Source organism: Taudactylus pleione, unplaced genomic scaffold (assembly GCF_031769625.1).
Source record: "Taudactylus pleione unplaced genomic scaffold, aTauple2 ptg000162l, whole genome shotgun sequence".
In the NCBI taxonomy this organism is placed as follows: Eukaryota; Metazoa; Chordata; class Amphibia; order Anura; family Myobatrachidae; genus Taudactylus; species Taudactylus pleione.
In genome coordinates, this window is record NW_028284564.1 from 8,550,020 (window position 1) to 8,574,388 (window position 24,369).

Below are 24,369 nucleotides of genomic sequence, written 5' to 3' on the forward strand. Positions count from 1 at the left end.
AATCTGTAGCCCATAGACTACAGCGGCTTATCTTCAGATATGTGATACTTGTATATCTGTGTGCGACTAAGACTGTAAACGGAACATGGCATGGAAAAAAGCTGTGACCACTGCATCGTAGCACTTTGCCTGCTTATTGAGAGACTAAGTCGCACATACTGTACTAATCAACATAGTCTCATTGTGTGTCCTAGTGGCAACGCATTGCGACTTACGTGAATTTTCAGCACAAAAGACATAAAAAAGAGGCCCGACGCTAGCAGAGTCTCACTGGACAAGGCGCGCCGAGAGGGGCTGTTTGATGCGACTGCAGAAAAGTGAGGACACATCTGTAAATGACCCAATTATTGCCTGCTATGAATGTGCTACTGAGTATCAACTAACAGAACCAAACCTTACTTGTGGTGATTCCCTATTTAGTTAGCCATCAATTTTATCATATAAACTTTTTTAATTTATAAGGTGTAATTCATCTAGGCAGTATAATACACCAAAAATGTAATCAACCTCTATTTGATGCAGAATATTTCAAATCAGATTGCTGTACTTTTGCTGCCAGTCTTATAGCTGATTAGATCTCCATTGTGAAACTGTATGAATAGGAGGAAAGACTTTTGTAGACTGAACCAGTTTATAATCCAGGAATCAGTGACATCACTGAGACACTGAGTGACTTACATGCATGAGGTACTGGTTCCCAGTAAACAATCTAGGAGGTTAAATTTAAAGTGACGTTTACTCTTTTGCAAAGATTATGTTGCCTCTCCGTGGCGGGCAGAGAAGCAGTTTGATGTGTCCTCGCAGTCCACCGAGGCATGCGGTGTAAAACCAAGGTATTTTGCAGTATGCTTTGTAAGTGACAGGCTGACTTTATCCAATCTGCTAAGTAAATTCTCTGACTCTACAGTCATTCAGCTGTGTTTCACCAAAGACAACTGTTGCTGTCGTCTATTCTGAACTTTTCGAAAACTGTGATTATTTTTTCCTGTCCCTGGGCTCCCATAGTAGCTGGCCAATACCATTAGATAGGAAAGATTTATGTTTAGCCAGTCTCTAAGTCAGAGAAAGGTTTTCCAGTTTCTTTTTGTTCATGCTTTAAGGGATAATACAACATAATTGATTATGTTGAGAAAAAAAAACACTGGGAAGCTCATTTCATACGAAAGTATATAACTATATGAACATTCAATACTTTATATAAACTTCCCTTAGTATGCAATTCTCTAAGTTGAATACATTACCAATCCTTGTTCAAATTTAATTCTAGGTTATATTTTTATTTCTAAAGACTGAATTTTACCTCTAATAGGCCGCCGAAACATTAAGTAGGACCTATTTAATGTCTCAGCGGCCTATGGATACGGCCACATGGGGGCAGGGCTACACCCTGTCATCATCTCTGAGTACAACGTGCACCACTGTGAAGGGGGGTTGTGGTTGTGACATCCTGGACAGCTTGGTTACTCCTCCTCTGAACTGCCAGACCCCTAAAGAGGATTGAGTACTTTGTGTCTTCCCCCCTAAGCACTCCTGTGTATCATAGTGGGACAGTACTAAAAGTGAAATTCTTGGCATTTTATTTCAGCTCTGCAAGTTGTCATTTCTATGCTGCGTTGTAAGCAAAAAGCTTATTCATAATCTACTGTATACTGTATGTAACATGTCAGCACTTGGAGATGACTCAGACAAGTTGGCTCCCTGTCATTCATTATAAGGCGGACAGATACAGTGCATATATATGTGGTATCAGAGTGCAAGAGCCCACAAAAAAGCTTTGTCATCCAAAGGAAACTCTCAGTTTCTGCTATGGGCTTGCTTCCAATTTATGCATTAATAACCCAAAACATGGCAGATGTTTCAGAAATTGGTGAATGGGATGTGACATTACTGGCCCTTCCTATTCATTAAATAGGGTACAATACAGAAACTACTTTATTAGGGAATGGCTGAAAGCAAGGACTATGGCTGGTGGTGCAAGGACTATGGCTGAAAGTGCAAGGTCTATGGTTGGAGGTGCAGGGACTATGGCTGAAAGTGCAAGGTCTATGGTTGGAGGTGCAGAGACTGGCTGAAAGTGCAAGGTCTATGGTTGGAGGTGCAGGGACTATGGCTGAAAGTGCAAGGTCTATGGTTGGAGGTGCAGGGGCTATGGCTGAAAGTGCAAGGTCTATGGTTGGAGGTGCAGGGACTATGGCTGAAAGTGCAGGGACTATGGCTGAAAGAGCAAGGTCCATGGTTGGAGGTGCAGGGACTATGGCTGAAAGTGCAAGGACAATGGCTGGAGGTGCAGGGACTATGGTTGGAGGTGCAGGGACTATGGTTGGAGGTGCAAGGACAATGACTGGAGGTGCAAGGAATGGGGATGGGATGGTAATAAGATTACCTTTGGATTTAGAAGACTAGACATAAGAAAACAGATGTGGGAAGTGTTTATTTGATTTAAGTACTAATATAATTTATGTATATATTTAGATTTTTGCTTTTTACTATTGTGAAACTATATGTGGCAGCTGGCCTGGACTGCCCAGACAGCCTGGCATTTGCATTTATATAAGCTACAACATTCTGTGGCAGCCACAGGCAGAACAAAATGCATTGATTTGTACCACTGATTGACCTCTATATAAAACAAACATTTTACCCTTCACCGGCTGAGGCTAGATTATACAACATAGCAAATTAAATATAATGTATCTCTTGAGCTCCAAATGAAGTGCAGCTCAATTCATAAGTGGTGATTACCTGCTGCCACTCAAAACAATCTAGATTAAAAAAACACAAATGAGCGCTCCCTCGTTAGGGAAATTACATTCACAATAACGCCAACAGTCTTTTACATCTAATATATACAGGAGCTATCCAAGATGAATTCCATGATGAGTCCTGATCCAATCTCCAGTCACATCAAACAGATGGAAATATCTCCCATATGAAAACATATCAATTATATACGTCAGGAATGGGGAACCTTTTTTCTGCCAAGGGCCATTTTGATATATATAACATTATTTGCGGGCCTGGTTTAGGCCATGCCCCCTCCGCGTAACATCACATGGGGGCAGGGCCACAATCGCCAGTGATTACAGCAATGCCTGGAGCATCCTGAGGATGCTCCGGGGAGCTGTAAAGGGCAACGGTGTGACCGTCTGAAGCGTCCTAAGGATGCTCAAGATGGCACTGCTGCATAGATTCTGGCTGCTGGGTGCCATTCTAGGCACCCTGCTAGCCAAATGAGGCTAGCAGTAAAAAGCTCTGAGGGCCAGACCAAATGATACAGAGGGCTTTAGTTTCCCCATCCCTGATATACGGTGTGTCAAATATTCTTACTTACACATAAGTAAAGGTGAATTGGCTTGTCTACACTTCAATTTACCAGGCAGATCATGTATGTAGATCACAAATACCTTACACTATGAGGTTTCAACAAGAGATTGATGTAAGCAATGTCCATAACAATTCTTGGCACAATGTCCTTGCACATGAAACAGTGTCCTGCTGTGGGCAGCATGTTCTGTATGCCCACAGCAAGGACAACGTTTCATGTGCAAGCACACCTCATAACATAAGGCAGAGGTTCCCAAACCTTCTTTAATCACGGTGCCCTAGTGTATCAGCATTGTTTTCACGGCACCCCTAAGCCAAAAGTTTGTTATCGAGAAACTCTGAAAAAAATGTAGTGAAGTAGTAAAGTGAAGTAATCCTAAAGGCTCAGTTATGTGGTGGTGGACAGGTTTGAGCTTCTGTTTGTCCACATATTTACATTACATTGACCATAAGGAATTTGATTTGGTGCTGGACCTTCAACCTGAGGCACCCCTGCAAGTGTCCCGAGGCACCCCAGAGTGCCGTGGCACACAGTTTGGGAACCACTGACATAAGGTATTGACGATCCACATATAAATGTATATGTATATATTATATGTAAAAAGACTGTTGGAGCTGTTGTGAATGTGATTTATCCTAACGAGGGAGCACTCATTTGTTTTTGTATCTAGATTTTCCATTATGACCAAAAGACACCACACTGTGACACGCTGTTATAGTGTGTTCAGTACAGCATAGGTTTGTTACCAATTTTAAGACAAGAGTAAGTAAACCCACAAGGTTGAAATTTGGCCACGTTTTACGATGTATGTACAGTAAAACAGAGCATTAATGAGGCCCATAGTAGCACTTATGTCCAACTCTAAATTAGGCCACTTGTGAGTGGTGCAAAAGTAGATTGTAGCTTATCAAAATAGTTTGTGTAGTGTATCAATAGGGGTATGGTTTTATGAAGGAATAATGCGTACCCTTACTACTGCTTAAATAATCAACACTAAAAATAAAACAGATATTTTTACCAGGAATACACAACACAATATAGAGTAACACAATATAGCAAGACGTAAAAATAAATACAGACATTACAGATATGTCCTTTTGCAGCTATATATGACGCGAGTCGTGCGCCCACAAATGGGTACGTGCGCTGCATTCGCACCCGCGATCCATAGGATTGCTTGGTGCGAACGCAGCGCGCAGCATGGCGTACCCGAGGCGCACGCAGCCACAGCAAATCGCATGGCACAATGCGTGCACATGTTTGCAGTACAAGCAGCAAGGTTGCAATAGGGCACACCTGTATATACGCTACGTTCCAAGAGTATGTGAACACCGCTTCAAATTAGTGCGTTTGCCCATTTCAGCCACATCCATTGCTAACAAGTGCATAAGAACAAGCATACAACCATGTCCTCATTTGTAACACTAACTACTGAGTTCCTGGCTGCATCTGGAAACAAAAGCAGCACAAGAACTGATAGAAGACTTAATGGTATAACATACTGTGTGTATATTACATATATACATACACACATATATATACACATATACACACACACACGCTTGGATGATTCCTCAATGACCAAATTGTGGCAGTCCAAACATGTGTACCAAACATCCAAAAGGAAGAATGAGGGCACTCGCCAGACTACAGTAGTATTTCAGCATTTAATACCAGTTTTTGGCTGACTAGTATTATAATTAAATGCTGAAATACTACTGAAGTGCCCTCACTATTTCCTTTTGGATGTGTGGTAGAACACACACACTCTGAAGCTTTCCGCAGCCTGACCAGGTCCTACCAGCTCATCCCTCCCGGAGAATGGGGCAACACATCCTGTTTCCGTGAACGCTGCCCAGGAAAGTGCCCACTCCGTGTCCCAAACGTTGCAGCCTGTTATTTAGGCTGCGGCTAGGAGGCACTGCAAGGGGACTCGCAGATGGAGGGCTGCACATGCGCAGTCCTTTAACAATCGGAGATATGCGCTAACCATCAGGTTAGTGTACATCTCTGAATCAGGCCCTGAGTGCCTCAAACAACAGAGCAGTTTAACATAACCATTACTACAGTATGAATTGAATTAAATTAACTATGTTTATTCTGGAGACTGTAAGCGAATTTGTTTCAGCAACAGATGCATGTTATATTTAGTATAGAGATTCTTGCATGTAAAGGCAATTTGCAGATGGAAATAGGACTTCCCAATATGTTTTTATGACTTGCTTATAAAAAAAAAAAAAAAGAGAGAGAGGATTTTGTGACGTTGGTCTTCGTGGAGTTCCGCACCTCTCATGTGTCTGATCAGCTATGTATAAACAACACCTGACAGAGTAATCAGCTGCACAATGTATTAGGAGGAGGCCAACAGGATTTTTTGCACACCTTGATTAATGGTTTGTTTGATTGTGGATAAATGTGGAAAGTAGACAGCCTTGAACCCACCTGGCACAGCATGCTAGCAAGTACTTGTGGAGTCTGCAAAATGTGCTTTAAAATGTGAGCCTCGGCTGTGTAGCAGGAGTCTCCTTGTACCAATAATATGCGGCTAATAAATCCTCATATAAAAGACAAAATTGGATAAAGAATCTTGGTACATTCCAATAATAGGACAAAAGTAGCTCTCATGGTGTATCCATTGTCACCATCTTTCTTGTTCCTGCAAGGTGTAGGCATGGCCATCGACCATCAATGGTTAACAAGTATTAATGGATTGCAACTGATGGTCAACGGTTTTGCCATTGATGGTTGAGATCTGATTGTTCTCAGCCATTGGTGGCTGAAAGGCATTGATGGATTTTTTACTCCCTTGGCACAGAAAACAGTGCTTAGCACCGCCCCATGGCCACCTCGATAAGCCACACACCCCTTCACCACTGTAGGGGAGCAAAAAGTTGATGATTCCCAGTTAATTTCAAGCCTTCAATGGCCATCCCTAGCTTAGCAGCACATTCCAAAAGTTTTCCTGTTATCAATTTTATATATATTTTCAATGTCACAACTGGATCTACACTCCAAAAGAGCACAGGATGAAATACAGCAAGGCATTCCCATTCTATTACAACCATACAGAAAAACTACACCTAGGGAACTGAACAGTACTAGTGATATATGTGTGTGTGTGTATACAGTATATGGGCCCAGTGTATACAGTGCAGACTCTCATAAAACATAAGGCTGACACAATCCTGTGACGAGTGGAATCTGTTCCCTCTTCTGCCCTTAGTAATAGTTACTACAGGAGTGTTTTGAACCCAACAGAAGACAGTGACATGTAACCCATCAACCCTGCCCTCTGGCAGCATCTTGCCATGGCACAGGGCACCACAGGGCAGGGGGTGCTGTATGGACCAGTTAATTTTCCTGTTTATTATCATTCTCACTTGTAGCTTCCTCTTCTTTTAACCCCCAGCATCTCCTGGTCTCCCCTATCTCTTCCCCATGAGGCCATGTCCCTTTTACAGGTGCACTATCTTATGTCTATTTAAAAAATGGTGTGTGTGTGTGTTTTAGGGGGGGCGCCAATGCTCTCTCTGACACAGGGCACCATAAAGTCTAGTTACGGCACTGACATGTACTAACATGATTATAGTGTAGTGGAATTTATATTTTTATAGCTATTCAGCCATGGCCAAAAGTTTTGAGAATTACACAAGTATTGGTTTTCACAAAGTTTGCTGCTTCAGTGTTTAGACCTTTTTGTCAGATGTTATTATGATATACTGAAATAAAATTACAAGCATTTCATAAGGCTTTTATTGACAATTACATTAAGTTTATGCAAATAGTCAATATTTGCATTGTTGACCCCTCTTTTTCAAGACCTCTGCAATTCACTCTGGCATGCTGTCAATCAACTTCTGGGCCACATACTAACTGATGGCCGCCCATTCTTGCCTAATCAATGCTTGGAGTTTGTCAGAATTTGTGGGTTTTTGATTTTTCCACCCACCTCTTGAGGATTGACCACAAGTTCTCAATGGGATTCTCAAAACTTTTGTCCATGGCTGTACTCTTACTGTGGCTCGGGAGTAGGCTCAGATCTAGAACAATTATAAGTACAGTAATATAACTCCAGAGTGCCTATTACTTTGTCGAAATGGATGATGTATACATTATAAAAATGTATTTAAATTGTTTCCATTTTAGTGACTTTGCTCCTCCTCAAAGTGTTGAGCATTAAGCCCCTGGCTACTGGTATGATAACGTACATACAGTTACAATAGATGAAACCTGCGGCAAAGGATCCTTAACTTTAACTCCATATTTATTTCTGCCACATGGAATTCGTGTCATGTCTGCATTTATAAAGTATTAAAAATATCTCAATGTAAATTAAGTTCTTGAAAACTGTGACAGCTCTTTGTATGAGCCAGAGATCAACCGAAATTCCTCAGTTCCAGCAATCATCACCAATAATTCTCTGTGACTTGTGTTTTCCATTAAGATATCAAATTACTTTTATGGTTCCTACTTGTTAAAGAAAATATGCTGGGGCCCAGGCGCAGAAATCGGAGCCATCGCGCATTATGAAGAATATTTTTCAATTAAAAAAAAGACAAATATGATTAGAGAGGGATAATATATAAAATGTGATCCATGGAGGCAATTTGTTTGCACATATATAATGGATTGCCCCTGCTGAGATGCTTTCAAATATTAATAGTCAATTATTAAAGGGAGTCTAACAAAATAGTGTCTTACTCAACCAACAGCTTTTTGCTATAATAAACCATTTTGCATCTAAAATGAGATGTCTGACAGATACACTGAAATATTATTATCATGCTATAAATTAGATTTCTCCCCATTGTCATGGGTGACGGAAATTATTTCTTTCCAGGGCTTCTATTTTTATATAATTGGAAGGAAAGCAAGAGCTAAACAATAGTAAACTAAATAAAACTGATGTGTTATATTATTATTTCAGCATAAGTTCTAACATTCCAGACAATTAATATTGTCTCATGCTGAGGTAAAATAAAATGAACATATTCACCTACTTTCCTATAGGGTTTATAACGATAGTTTTTTCGCACATTAAGTTATTGCACGCTTCGTGCGAGAATTTCCCTTATCGCGTCTATGCGCACTCCTGTCTTTCAAACAATTCAATTGCAAAAGTCGTGATGTGGCATTCGCACAAAAATTCTATCTGCGATAAGTATAGGTGAAAATGGTGAAATCTGCCTGTACCACAAAAAAAGACAAAGAGATAGGATTGCAGTATGGAAGTCTATTATACCCCTTTTCCACCTAAATTCCGGGTCTGACCCGGAGTTGGAACAAAGTTCCTATCCGGATCAGACCCGGAATTTTGCCGGCGCTGACTCGGGATATTCCCGAGTCAGCGCCGCTCACACCGCAGTCGGGTCTGCATAGACCCGGCTTTTGCGGAGTGAAAGTGGACGCTTGGAGATGACGTCATCTCCAAGCGCCACTGAAGCCGGACCAATCGGCCGGCTAGCAGCGCACTCCAGGTCTTCGTGACCCGGAGTGCGCTGTTCCCACAGCAGGGTTTCACGGGCTACGCCCGTGTTAAACCCTGCTAGTTCCCTGGGTTGGATTGCCGGGTCACTCGACCCAGCGATCCAACCCTCTGCCCTTTTACACCAGGGAGCTGCCCGGGTTAACCCTTCAAAAACCCGGGTTTTAGCTCCGGTGTAAAAGGGGTATTAGTGGCCATAATTAAGTATTTGAGGTTAGTAAATTGTGTCAAATGGCTGTTATTATATTTATTTTTCTAAAACAGTGAAATAATTATAGAAAGCAAGTGTTTTTTGGCAAAATTTATGTTGTACTTATATTTGTGTCATTTGAAGCCACTTAAAAAAAAATCCATTCAAAATACACCTCTAACACTCATGCAATCTTAAAAACACATGTCCCATTCATGCAAAACACCCCCATGTCCCACATCAATTAACCTATTTTCCTGCATTTTGCAATTTTTCACCCAAAAAATGACGTCATTATTGGCCAAATTAAGCTAATTAATTTGTAGTCATTAAGGAAAGTTTCCCAGTGGTCCCTAAAATTGTACACCTGCTCAGGAGGTGGTGAAAAGTAATTTGCGATTTAATGCTATGGAGAATTTGCACCTGTGGAAACTGTGGCTAATAGGATTGCACAATAAGCTGTTTTTCACACGATAAGCTGTTTTTCACACGATAAGCATTCTTTCACACGATAAGCATTCTTTCACACGATAAGCTGTTTTTCACACGATAAGCATTCTTTCACACGATAAGCATTCTTTCACATGATAAGCATTCTTTCACACGATAAGCTGTTTTTCACACGATAAGCATTCTTTCACACGATAAGCATTCTTTCACATGATAAGCTGTTTTTCACACGATAAGCATTCTTTCACACGATAAGCTGTTTTTCACACGATAAGCATTCTTTCACACGATAAGCTGTTTTTCACAGAAAAGCGGCTTAGCATGGCTAATTGAATTCCCCCTTAATGTGTTCAATACACATTGTAGCAAGTATGTATTAAAAATGAAAGTGTTGCCCAGATTCTAATAATCAGAATAGAAATTCCTCTCTAATAATGAAATAACACTGATGTTAATTATTAAATATTCTTTGTAAAGCCCTGCATAATGTGTGCTATATAAACTAGAGATGAGCGGTTCGGTTTTACAGAATACTGAGCACACTCAGAACTTGGGGTTTCCGAGGAGAACAAACTCCCGGCTTGGGTCTTCCTACCAAGTTTGTATCTCAAAGCGAGACAAAACGTTATTTTCACGGATATCATGAGTTTTGGAGTGCATATAAAAGGCCCTCCCTCGTGTTCAGGCACCATTTCACACAGGACAATGTTTATTGCGAGACTTTGTTAAACAACCACTAGCGGTGCCTGAACATTTGCGATGCGGCGCATGTGACATCATCATTGAACACAGGGCCTGATTCAGACCCGGTCGCTCTGACAGAGCGCTCGCTCTGAATCAGGGCCGGGCTTTTTTTTTTAGAACGGCCTCCGGGCCGCTCGCATAGCTGTGTACAGCGAGCGGCCATGATGATGGTCGCGATGGTCAAGACCACTGTCACTCAACATCGACAGCTCCCCTTTGGTGCGAGACCCGGAGCGACGGAGTGCCCGTCGCTATCCGGGTCTCGCGCATGCGCACGACGGAGCCGGTTCCGTCGTGCGCATGCGCTCTGGGCCACCATCGACCCGGTTGTGAGCGCTCAGCGCTTGCGACCAGGTCTGACTCAGGCCCACTGTGCTGCTGAAAGACAGAGGAGACAAGGTGTGGAGAGGAGCAGGCGCAGCCAGAAGACCTGGGAGGTGTCTGTGGGCTGGAGCCGGAGGCTGGAGCTTGAGAGACATTGTGAGGCTGGCTGGAGCGACACTAGGGAGAGGAGAGGCATAAGGAGACTGGCTAGAGCTGGAGACACACTGGGGGACTGGAAAGACAGAAGGGGACTGGCTATAGCAGGAGAGGTACTCGGGGGCTGGGCTGGCTATAGCTGGGGAGACACTGGAGGACTGGAAATACAGAAGGGGACTGGCTATAGCAGGAGAGATACTCGGGGGCTGGGCTGGCTATAGCTAGAGAGGCACTGAGAGACATAAGGGAGTTGGCTACAGCTAAAGAGACACTGTGGAGCTGGAGAGACAAGGGGGCTGGTTAGAGCTCGAGCAGGGCTGGCAACCGAAATCTCACCACCACCCTGACCCCACACATCCCTCCACTACGTGTGAAAACATTTCATCACCTTCCTCAAACCATTATCACCATCCTCAGACCTTAACAGCGTCATCAGACCACCATCACCTTCTTCAGCCCCCAACCCCCTTCACCTTCCTACACAGCAATTGATGGTAAAAAGTCACACAAAACGACGCTCGGCGCCACAGAGTCACACGGGCTCACACGTTATGTTTATCGTGACTTGTAGCATGCAGAGGTAAGATGTATGTGGACCCATATGTATTTAGTATATCAAGATTGTGTATGTGTTGGAAAGGCAGCAAATATTACTGTACTTACTCTTAGTATTGTCATGTCCTTGTTAGCTGCACCCCAAAATAACTAAAAAAAGAAACTTTCTGGAGTAAAAAAAATCTCTAGTCTATAAAAAAAAAAGTCCCTCATTTCCCTATCTTATTGTACGTTCACTAGGTCGGGGTGGCAGTAGCTACTGTAGCTTTACTCCTGTCCTGGTGTACAAAATAAAATCAATCATTGCTACAGTAAGTCAATAGAAGCAGACCAACCCAGTACTAGTGCCGGCAGTCATAGTACTTCAACATCTACAGCCATGGCCAAAAGTTTTGAGAATGACACAAGTATTGGTTTTCACAAAGTTTGCTGCTTCAGTGTTTTTAGACCTATTTGTCAGATGTTACTATGGTATACTGAAGTAATATTACGAGCATTTCATAGGTGTCAAAGGCTTTTATTGACAATTAATAATAGTCAATATTTGCAGTGTTGACCCTTCTTTTTCAAGACCTCTGCAATTCACCCTGGCATGCTGTCAATCAATTTGTGGGCCACATTCTTGCCTAATCAATGCTTGGAGTTTGTCTGAATTTGTGGGTTTTTGTTTGTCCACCCGCCATGGACCCAAAATTTCAATGTTTTGTTCCTTGCGCCACTTAGTTATCACTTTTGCCTTATGGTAAGGTGTTCCATCATGCTGGAAAAGGCATTGTTCGTCACCAAACTGTTCTTGGATGGTTGGAAGAAGTTCCTCTTGGAGGATGTTTTGGTACCATTCTTTATTCATAGTGTTCTTAGGCAAAATTGTGAGTGATCCCACTCCCTTGGCTGAGAAGCAACCCCACACATGAATGGTCTCAGGATGCACTGAAGCAGCAAACTTTGTGAAAACCAATACTTGTTATTCTCAAAACTTTTGGCCATGGTTGTCCTGTTAAAGGTGGTAAAGGGGAAAGAAGGTGTAAGAAAGGGCACCTGAAGTCTAAAATGTATTTCACAATCTTAAAGACAACATCACCTCTAATTATGAAGGGAAAAGATACTGACGAAAATCGTAAAATTGCCAACATCCTATACACCACACGAGGTGGCAAGTAAAGGCCATGGCTTTCTTTGTGAGTGGTGGCCCTGCTACTGCTCCTTCATGCATTACATTTCCTATTGTGAAAGCCAGGGCCAAACACAGTCAGGATCTTCTGTAACCTTGTCTAGATGTGTCAGCTTTAAAACAGGCAAATCAGCGCACAAAAAGAACACTAAGGCTGACTTCACAGATCCCTGATTTGTGTCTAAGCGTGCCCACGAGTGCTATGTGTGATGACATATCTGATTCTGACACTGTAATTGCATAGAGCCTCCTTCCACTATTTCTGAACCCTTTGAAAATGCGAGGATGATTAGTAGTAAAAGTAATAATGATAGGTTAGACATAGAAATTGAGGATGCTACTGTGGAATTGCAACAGGATGCGGGGGATAATTGTGTATCCGACACTAATGAGGATGTTGATGATGAATGTGTTGGACAAGTACAAGTTGATAAAATTGTGGAGGATGATGTTTGTGTCAAAGTAGGTTAGCCGCCAGTGGCAGCAGATCGTGCCAGTGATAAGAAAAAGCACATTGTCATGCCTGGGCATAAGAAAAAGCCACATCTTCCATGTGGAATAATTTTTTATCCAAATCCTGGTACATTCAAGGTATCTGTACCATTTGTATTGCCAAAGTAAGTAAAGGTAGGGATGTTTAGGCACCTCTTCCCTGTTACATAATTTGCAGCGAGTTCATGCAAATTATTTATCAAAATGTGGAAATTAATGTAAAATAATAATCAATCCAGCATCAGCTATGAGCATCATGGATAGATCCCAGCACATGCAATCACCACAGCCAACACTTTCATCATTAACCTCTTCATTAATGATCAGAGGTAGTGCTGCATACAATTTGAAAGGCAAACTGACTCCTCCCCTATCCAGGATTCAGAAGAAGAAACCTTGCGTGCTAGGGCTGCTGCTGCTGGGGGTGAATCTTGATCACAGAAGGGAGACCATGAAGACTAGTAGGTTCAAACAATTGACTGTGAAACAATCATTTGCAAGATGAACCAAGTATGACAGCCGCCATTCTGTTGCACAGCGGATCACTGAAGCCATGACGCCCATTGTGCTGAAGTACTTGGTTTGTTAAACTGTGCATGTCTTTTTTAAAATACAACATAAGGATGATTGGGAGAGCCCGAGGACAAATCCATCGTGCACCACTTTTCATTATGGGATTACCCCAACTTGCTATTGGTGTAAAGAATATTTCACATGTTACTCCATCTCCAATTACTTGAACTGGCCTGGGGCCTGTGATTTATTGTTTGGAGAAGTGGGTTGGTACTATATTATATTTTTTACTACCATGTGTTTGTGCCACTGGTCTGTCGTTTAGTTTGAACAACTAACTTGCTGCAGCCTTTGGCCAATATTGGCGAAAACAATGTTGTGAGCTGTGAGATGGTCAAAACTGACTGGAAATGAATGATGTTAAAAATACTGTAGGAACAAAAACAGATCCAAATTACAGGATTTTAGCTATTTTCATACATTTTTAAAGAAATCCAGAATCAAAACCAAAACACAACGAAGATTTAGCACCAAAACATAAATATGGGGGTCTACACACATCTCCAATATAAACTGTTAATAAATAGAAGATTCCCCTTTATAATATAATGATTGCCCCTGTACTAATGAAATACGATTGTCCCCATCATAGTATAATAAATACTGTTTCCATAGTTATACATTTTTTTACCCCTTAAAAATATTCATTGGTGTGTCCATAAAAATACTTACCTACAAAACTTCTGTAATTCTTGGTCTGCCGTAATTCAATGGGAATCTTTTGATTTATTAAAAAAAACCTACTGTACCAAAGGATCGTTCCTGAGAAACATGCAACACAAACTGATTTAGTCTCCAGTCAGCTCAGCAGAGCAGGTGAAGGAAAGGGACACAAACTTTAAAGTCAACAGCCACATCTGAGAACCCAATTCCATGGGAGAGCAATGGTGCACTCTGGGAGCTGACATAGAGATACCAGGTTGACCAAGGATACAGTGTGAATTGCCCAGACGAATTAGAGCACCAGTAGAAGTCAGGCCAGCAGAGGTAGGAAGCAGCGTCTGTGCATTGCGTGGCTTCCAAGATAAATATTTTATGGAACACAATGACAGCAATCTTTATAATTATTAGGATGATAGAATGCATTGCCACCCAAGTAAATGTTAGCATATTTAGTTATATATGAACCAATGTACAAGAACACTAGGGGGCTATCAATGTATGCTGACTTGTTGTACCACAAGTGATTGCACTATATGCCTGATTGTTTCAAGTAAGTTATGCCGAAGTTTTCACAGTTCAGCAGTTATCGGTAAACTATGTATGTGTCTTATTGCACATGTCTTACAGTATTTTACCGTAGACACTCACTGTGACTATTTACTCGCAGTGTGATCGACAGGCTGGCAGCGTTTGGGGGAGGTAACGGCAAGTGGCGGCAAAAACGCAGTTGTGTTGCAACCATTTACAGGGTGTGTTGCTGCCTGTGTCTTCGATCCCGTACGCAGAAAACATGGCTCCAGAGTCTCACTTCCCACGGCCATTCTGCGGGACCATAAACTTGCTCAGGACAGAGGACGAATGATCTGTGGCCGATGCTGCATCTGTGTAGGCAGATGTTGTGACTTTCCATGCAGATGCTTGGATTTGCAAATCTGCAGCTGGACGTCTTAATACATCTCCCGGTGGCTGCGACATTTTGCATAGCAGCTACGTACACAGATGCAGCTGCAATGCCATTAGGGTACTTCTCTCAATCAGGCCCTATATTTGAAAAATATTACCGACAGGCCATAGGCACTGTACCAGAAAGTTTACAGGGATCCAATTTTTTTGGGGCCACCTGTAGAGGACAGCGACAGCTGCTCTTTAGGCTGGGCATTTAGAAAATATAACAGAACATTTTTTTTTCTTCAGCTCTGACAAGCAAGACAGCATTCATTTTACACTCACTCATCTATCATAAAGACATTTTTTTCTATATACAGATGTGTCCTCATACACCTATCCTACTTGCGCGCTAAACAGCCCTTCCAGTCCTGCCGTACCGTGGCGTGACTCGGTAGCGCCAAGCTTCTTTCCGTGCGACTTTTTAACTTCAAATGCATCTTATTTGCACAGCTGATCAAAAAGATATGCAGCATGCCTCTATTCTGTGTAAGACTGCGGGTGTATCTGCATGTGAAATGCTACGTTACAGTGTCAGCGGCTGTAACACTGTAATGTAATGTTTAGCATGCAGATACACCCGCACTCACACACAGAATATAGACATGCTGCATATCATTTTAATCAGCAGAAGTTGATTGTGCTATCTATTCATATCACTGTGCGAATAAGACTCATTTGAAGGTAAAAAGTTGCACTCTGTGCTACCGAGTCACACGGAGCTCCCGCGTTATGTGTAGCGCAACTTGTAGCGCACGGAGGATAGATGTATATTGACATATCTGTATTAGTTATAAACATTGCCTGGTCTAATGATAACAACGACTATGATGTGGTTCTGCACTCTTAAATAAAAAAATAATAATTAAACTGTATTATTATAGGTTTTCCTTATATTTCAGAGAGATCTGTAAAAGAATGGTTTAGCAAAATATTTAAAATAAAAAAAGACTTGTGAAAAACTGTAGAAATAGAAAATTAGATATTAAAATCTCTTAACCACAAGGTACACAATGTAATATATAATAGTACTTAGCTCGTTTTATCCTTCCTCTAGTAATGTATTCAGAATTTTTCTTTATATTTTAGGGAAATATCATGAGAAATAAATTATTTTTTTAAACATTAGGTTCCGGTGCTCCCACTGCTGCTGTCTGCTATAAGGTAGTTCCAGTGCAAGTATGTACATTATGCATCTCCCTCAGCAGTGTCACTAGGGGGGTGCAGACTGCACTGGGTGACACCGTCCGAAGGGTTGACACCAAAATGACGGAAACCATAACGTCATCATGCAGCGCCCCGCTCCTGGTCACTGAGGAGTCAGCACTGCAATAAGGACAGTCCTCTCCTCTACTGTTACAGGTAAGACGGGTAGAAAGTCATTGCATCATAAATATTAGACATATTTCTTTGTATGTAATTATACATTTTGATTCATAATATGATCTTACTGTTACTGAGAGTTACAGGAGGGGAGGGAAGGTAGGAGGAAGAGTCCATGGAGGCCCATTATTAATTATTAATGGGTATTGCTCTGTGTGTTGCCATAATTTCTACTAGCTGGGATAGTCGGCGTTGCCTGGGTTAAAGACTGGACCCTGAAGTACACCTGCAGCCTTTATCTGTTGACATTGTCCTCGCCTATAACCCCATTCCATTGATCCTGAAAAGGACCCCACTGTTTGCTAACATGCATGCAACCAGTGTCGTAACTATTGTGGATGCAAGAAGTGCGGCTGCTATGGTGCCCGAGCTGCCTCTGCACCCAGTCACACACACAACGTGGGCTGATCTAGTCAGGGCCGCCATGGGGGGTCCAGGTATCAGTGGTGCTGATTTAGTACTGTAAAGGGAATTACTGTGCGGTATAATGTGTAAGGGGCATTACTGAGTAGTGTAAGGGGCATTACTGTGTAGCATTATATATAAGCTGCACTACTACTGTGTGGCATAATGGGGTAGATGTACGAAGCCTAGAAGCGGTATCAGCGCACGTTATGTGCGCTGATACTGCTTCTCCCCGATGTATGATCGGGGGTCTGGGCGGTAAATGACAGGGGCGCTATGCGCCCCTGTCATTATCGGCGCTGCTATCTACAAGATAGCAGCGCCGAGCGGCAGGGCCATGTACAAACGGTCATACCGCATGACCGTTCGGCCGGCTGTAGCTATCGCTATATATACAGTGCCCCTAGTAGTTGTCCCCACTGTGCAGTACCCCTTGTGCCCCAGGAGTGGTCCCCCTTATGCAGTCCCCCAGTAGTGGTCCCCCTTATGCAGTGCCCCTTACACAGTGCCCCTTTTGACCCAGGAGAGTTCCCCTTATGCAGGCCTCCAGTAGTGCCCCCAGTAGCGATATCCTTTATACAGTGCCCGTTATACAGTGCCCCCAGTAGTGGTACCCCCTATGCAGTGCCCCTTATATAGTGCCCCCAGTAGTAGTCCCCCCATGCAGTGCCCGCAATAGTGGTAACCCTTATGCAGTGCCCTTTAAATAGTGGCCCCAGTTGTAGTACCCCCCCCTTTCAGTACCCCGAGTATTGCCCTTTATATAGTGCCCCCAGATGCAGTGCCCCAGTGGTAGTCCCCCCCCTATGCAGTGCCCCTAGTAGTGGTCCCCCCCTTGTAGTGCCCCTAGTAGTAGTCCCCTCTTTGCAGTGCCCCTTGTAGTGCCCCTAGTAGTAGTCCCCCCAGTAGTAGTCCCCCCTTGTAGTGCCCCTAGTAGTAGTCCCCCCCCCTTGTAGTGGTGTCCCTAGTAGTAGTCCTCCCCCCTATGCAGTGCCCCCAGTAGTGGTCCCCCGATGCAGTGTCCCCACAGTAGTAGTCCCCCCCCCCAGTAGACACACATGTAATAAAAAAAAAAAAAACACTTACCTGAATCACCGCTCCAGCTCCTGCTCCCGTCGCCGCCATTTGCTCCTCTGTCCGTCCTCCCAGGCCAGCCCGTTCTGCATCATGGGAGAGACATCATGACGTCTCTCCCATTACCCACTGCGGGAGCTGGAAGATGGGGCTCATGAGTGAGCTCCAGCCCGGCTCCGACAGTGGGCGCAGCAGTCAATGAGAGCTTGACAGACTCTCATTGGCTACTAATTAATCGTGTGCAGAGCTGCCGGGGAGAGTTTCAAGGGAGATCGTACACATCGGCTCATCGTGTGCAGATCACTATGTGTGTGGGCAGCTTTACATCCGCTGCTAGTACTCCTGCGAGTCTTCCTGTATTTTAAAGCGGAAATAATTTTAAAGGCAAAACTAGCTTGGTTCTGCCTTTAAAATGATTGCCGCTTTAAAATACAGTTCCCGCAGCGGCTGCAATACCCTATTACATAAGCCCCCTGATCATTTCCCAGCATACCGCTACATTTAGATCTGGTCAGTAGACACGCAGTGGTTTACAAAAGAATGTCTGTGATATTGCAATATATGCTTCCTGTATTTTTTAGCCTACAATCAACTCAATGCATAGACACACTACTAATCTTTCTAAAGGGACATTCTTCAATATCCTCCAGCTGTATAGCAAAATATTCATCCAGTACTGTTAGATGTGAAAGAGTTATATTATTCATACATTACCCTGTCCATATATGGTGCAAGTGCTTCCTTAGCTTCATCACAAAGTGAACATGGATTCTACAATGAGAAGCAAAAAGTGTTTAAGCACATTCTGAATGTATAGGTTATACCGTATATATATAATATGTCACAAGAGAGACATTCTGGGGGAGGGGAATTACATTCTAAGCGATATCCACGAAGTACAGTGTAATATGATGTAACCACTAACATCAACCATTTTACCTCGCACCTGATAGAGGTGTATAGGAACATTTATTAAATTGGGATACCATCATTTTCTGGGATGTCCGCAGCCAAATATAGCGACAAATATTGCCTGCAATTACTCATAGGCTCTCTAAGCTCAATGTCCATTGCACATACACTGATGAAGCAGAACGTGTTACATCTCTGCGTGTGCTCTGCTGTGCACCGCACGGAATTCTGCTATGTTTGTAAATTTAACCTATACTTTTATTTTCTTCAGAACATATAAACACTATTCAAAACTTAGTGTAGCAATAAACTTAAAATAAACAGTTTAGGTCAGTGACACCTTTCTAATATAAAAAGTACTGTGTCATTTCACAGTAAAAACGGAATGAAGATGCACTGCGGCACATTTGTTGTTAAAGATTTCAATTATAAAAATGTATCCAGAACGTCCACCCAAGTAAATATCCACCTACAGTAGTAACTTCCACAAGCAGAGGTGTAGCGTGTAGCCAGGGCGCCCGGAGCACGTGCGTGCTATGGCGTCCCCCCTCAAGTGTTCCAGGGAGGAGGCGGGTCCATATGGGATTAAAGTAAAGAGAAGTAAAAATAAAGATATGGGGCAGCATCAAAGTGGGGCATGAAGGGCTAAATATATTCCGCCTTCTTCCCCGTCTCTCCATCCTCCTGCCCCAGCTTTCCAGTCTCCTACCGTATCACTCCTGTAGTAGTACCCCTTATGCAGGGCCCTCGGTAGAGGGGCCCAAATGCATTGCCCCCTATAGTTGTGTCCATAAGCAATGCCCCCTATAGCTGTGCCATATGCAGTATCCCCTGTAGTGGTGCCCATATGCAGTGCCCCCTGTAGTGGTGCTCATATGCAGTGCCCCCTGTAGTGGTTCCCATATGCAGTGCCCCCTGTATAGGTGCCCATATGCAGTGCCCCCTGTAGTGGTGCCCATATGCAGTGCCCCCTGTAGTGGTGCCCATATGCAGTGCCCCCTGTATAGGTTCCCATATGCAGTGCCCCCTGTACAGGTGCCCATATGCAGTGCCCCAAGTAGTTGTGCCCCTTAAAGTAGTGCCCCTGTAGTTCTGCCCCTTAAAATAGTGCCCCTGTAGTTGTGCCCCTTAAAGTAGTGCCCCAGTAGTTCTGCCCCTTAAAGTAGTGCCCCTGTAGTTCTGTCCCTTAAAGTAGTGCCCCCCCCCCTGTACTTACCTAATACATCGCAGCCGTCGTCCGGGCTGTCGTTCCTGCTGCCGCGCTGACTAGATCTAACTAAACCTAGCAGGCGCGGCCGGGCAAGCTCCTCATCGTGTGGGTGATGTCATGACGTCACCCGCTGCACTGCATCACTGGGAACGCTGGCCTCTGAAGCGATTGGAGGCTTCCTTAGCCTCTGATCACTTCAGAGGCCAGCGTTCACATTTGCAGTGGGGAAGCAATGGCTCCAGGCACCCAAAAGCTGCTGCAGGGGCCGTTATGCCACTGCCGCTGCCCTTTTTCTGCTACTCTAACCCCCGGGGCCTCCTATGCACAAGACGGAAGTACCTCCTAAGCTGGCACCCGGCAGGCTGTCAGCTTAGACAGCTGCCGGTTAGACTCTACAGCAAGCCAGCAGGCACAGTGCGCAGCGCCTGAAGTTTGCGCTCCACTGGAACCTCCCTCACTACGCCCCTGTCCACAAGGCCTGCTCTTGAACCATATATTTTGATGTCATTTGTTGAAGACCTCCCCTTCCTCACCTACTTTCCCATCCCTGAACCTCACATCTCATTTCCATTTTGTGAATGTGTTACTATCGAGGTGAAGGAAGAGAGTGTGTTACTACACAGGTGAGGGAGGGGAATATCTAATGTGTTACTACAGGATGAGGGAAAGGAATGTGTTACAAAACAGGAGAGGGAGGTGAATGTGTTACTACATGGGTGAGCGGGGTTAATGTGTTACTACAGAGGTGAGGGAATGAAATGTGTTAGTACACAGGTGAGAGAGTGGAATGTGTTAGTACACAGGTGAGAGAGGGTAATGTCTTACTTTAGCACTGAGGGAGGGGATGCATTACGATAGAGGTGAAGGATTAGAGTGTTACTGGATTGGTGAGATGGAAATAGAAACAAGGTCTACCCAGGTACATCAGCTAGTATAAGATATGGGGCAAAAGACAAGAGCATATATATTTTCTAGTTACAAGGTATTGCAAAGTGTTGCTGAAACTGTGCCCTCAATGTCCTTATAAAACGGAAACACATTAGATTCCATAAAACACAATATTGTAATTTACCAAAACTATAACTTGCTCATGAATAAAAGTGTTATAAATATTCTAAGCTAATGGCGATATACCCATTTGTGTAACCCATGTCTGACTGCCACTCCCCTACAGATTGTAAGATCTCAAGTGTTGCAATTTCTTTCCCTGTGTACTTTTCTTTTACTTACTTTCATTTCCTTCCCATTCGGTATTGTTTTTGCAGTGGCTCTGAATCTGCCTGCTGAACACATCAACTGGGGTACTGTGTAAATCAGGACTGTATTCATAGTTATAGTGACTATAGATATGTAATTATTGACTGCCATGTATATTGCTTGTGCCTTGTTATGTTTCTATTGTATTTTTTGAATGCCTCTTATACGGTGTTGCTCTCTATAATTAAAGGACGATAGTAATAGTAATTCTGCCCTTCCTACACCGACTAAGTGGAAAGAAAGAACAAAGTCTTGCTTTATTGAGGCAAGAGTTCTGGATTGACGTTGGAAATTAAATGGTATTTTGTTGCTCTTTATTATTAAAAAATTGAGTGTTTCAGAAAATAAATTGTTTATAGATGTATAAAAATATTGTCCGCATTGCAAACTCCATTTTTCATCTGATATTTTGTTGTCATGCTTTGTCAATTTAGCTTTACTTATTTAAATTTAAATCTTAGACAGGAGAAAAATGGATTTATTTCCCTCTGATTACAGCCTATTAAAGTTATAAGTCAAGTGAAGATTAGAACACGTTCAGATGCAGAGCCAATCTTTTTGTCATGTGTATATATATGACAACAGTATAAAGAGACTAAAAAAAAAAAAATTATGTAGGGATATTTGCTTCAGTGAATTAAATAAATAGCATTTTCTGATTTACTACTGGCAGTGTACATTTATGAAAAGTATTCAACAGCGCTGGGGTCCTCTATAATAACAATAAAAATATATGAAAAAACACTATAATAACAATAAAATTATAAAAAATGGGCTATAATAATAGCACTATAAAACTAAATATATAAAAACAGCACTATAATAACAATAAATAGAGATGTATTTACACTAGAAGTTTACAGTTTATTTTTTAAATAAAAAAATATCATTAAGCTCAATGTTAAAATTGTGCACAAAAATAATTCTGAAGTTTAAGGGAAAACTATTCTTCAATGTTGATTTGCATAGTTGTTTTCAAGAGATGATATTTAATAAGAAATGATACATTTATAAAACACTAGTGCTGCCAACAAGCCTCTAGATAAGTTTGAGGAGTCAGTAAATAAATATCATAAGCGGTGATCCATAAACCTTTTTTTCTTAGATTCCATAAATTTAAAGTGATGGCTCTGACATATCTCCAGATGTAGAATAAAACCCCTTACCAACATTACCTAAGCAGCTGGCGCCAGCTCCCAAAACCAAGTTATTTTGAATACTTGACAAGGGCCAAGAATAATAACCAATGTAAAAATTTTAATTTCATATTTGACAAATTATACATATTAAAGCTGTCAAAATTGTCAATTTTAGAAGTAATTCTCAATAGACTTGCGGTTTTATGCGCAACTGGAAAAATGACACACTGTAGTATCATAAGAAATCTTGAGGAAAACAGCTGTCAAGCAAGATACGTTCCACCGTCACATACCTTCTCTCTTTTACATTTGCAGTGCACGCTCTCTTTTTAATTTGAGACCATCTGCATCGCTAATAAATTCTAGACAAGCAGGTTGATTTGCTGGTGCTTAGAAGAGCATAATTAGTACACCTGCGCTGGAAATGTCTTAAAACAATTCTGAAATCACACAACACTGTCAACCAGTTTTGCACCTTATTTTCTTGTTACAAATGTATAATTTGTGTCAAATGTTTCCTTGTAAGAACTGTAGTATGTGGAATGTCCACTATGATGTCAAATGAAAATATTAGATTCAACGTATTTTTCAATAATAAAATTAAATTCACCATGAAGTATTGGTGTCAAATCAGTTAGGTGCGATGGGGGAAGCGTGGAAACGCCACCAGCGGCCCTGCAACTTGCCACCCTCGCAGCCCGATCTCACTCCAGACTCGTGATTTTTTTGTATGCAGCCCTATGGAGTTGCAAACAAAAATCCACTAGTCCAGCAGTACCGTAAGTGCAGCAAATAGCCTCACTCACTCGCAGATGCGACTAAGTCACTTCTAATTGAATTGACCCCATTAAGTTTAACACTTTTTCGTATATATATTTTGCATTATAGGGGGTAAATTTACTAAAGTGAGAGTTTTTAGAAGTGGAGATATTGCCCATAGCAACCAATGTAGAACAACAATCGTTTTGCATATTGTTGCAATGATGACAAGAGATAGGTCTCATAAAAAGTATATCTGTGGATGCAATCAAATCTAATCGTGTTGCAATTACGTAAACGCTCCAGTACTGTACCTGGTCCAAGCTGGCACACCCTCCCCTATCCTGCTTCTCCAGTCTTACAGAGATGCAGGTCAACAATACAAAAAAAATGTACATACATAGATATGCATCAGCATTCTGATGTACATGTACGGTAAGGAAATGCATACCTTACTCAAATAGACATAAATCCAACTGTAAATTGTGAACAAAGACTGGTGAATATTTGGTCACAAATTGGGCATAATTTACACTTTCAAAAGCAGCATATAATAATAGTGTGTTTACACCCAAATGACAAGATACATGCGGGTCAGAGCAGCACTGTATACACATAACCCCAGGCATTGCGTAGTCATACACGCTTATGACTGAAGAAAGTTACTAAGCTGTGATGGGGCATTCTCATGCAGGAAAAGTTCAGTGGGGGAGTGTAGCCACAACTGCAGGCTATGCAAAGTTTGACCTAAGCATAAATACACCTGCTTTCAGACGTATGCTTTGCACCTAGTATAGGGCGGGTACAATGCACATTGAAGATGATGATCACTTTAATCAAACCAAGCATATGGATACGGGCAGGTGCATGTTGCGTACAAATCTGCATATGGGGAAAAAACACATTTTTATACATACATGTAGCACATGGCAAATAGTATTTTGATAGAAATGCAAAAATAAACATAAAAAATCTACTTTGGTAGCCAGTTCTTGTAGTCAAGCATTGTTCCTTTCAATAAAAATAAACAAAATATTTTAAATGTTTAGGTATGTCCTTATTCACCAATAATTCATTGGTTAGTGTGAATAGGAGTATAGATTCCATTAACCATTAGCCACATAGTAACTTGGACATGGTTAGATATTTCACTACAA

General features: G+C 42.2%; 1 protein-coding gene across 1 annotated transcript in view; it reads right to left on the reverse strand.

The window, feature by feature from the left end:
• CUNH5orf63 (chromosome unknown C5orf63 homolog) overlaps positions 1–24,369 on the reverse strand; it is a 60,961-nt gene that overhangs the window by 5,849 nt on the left and 30,743 nt on the right. The window contains exon 3 of the mRNA XM_088475166.1: positions 18,650–18,706. Coding sequence (XP_088331292.1) covers positions 18,650–18,706 — 57 coding nt within the window. The remainder of the gene's footprint in view (positions 1–18,649; positions 18,707–24,369) is intronic.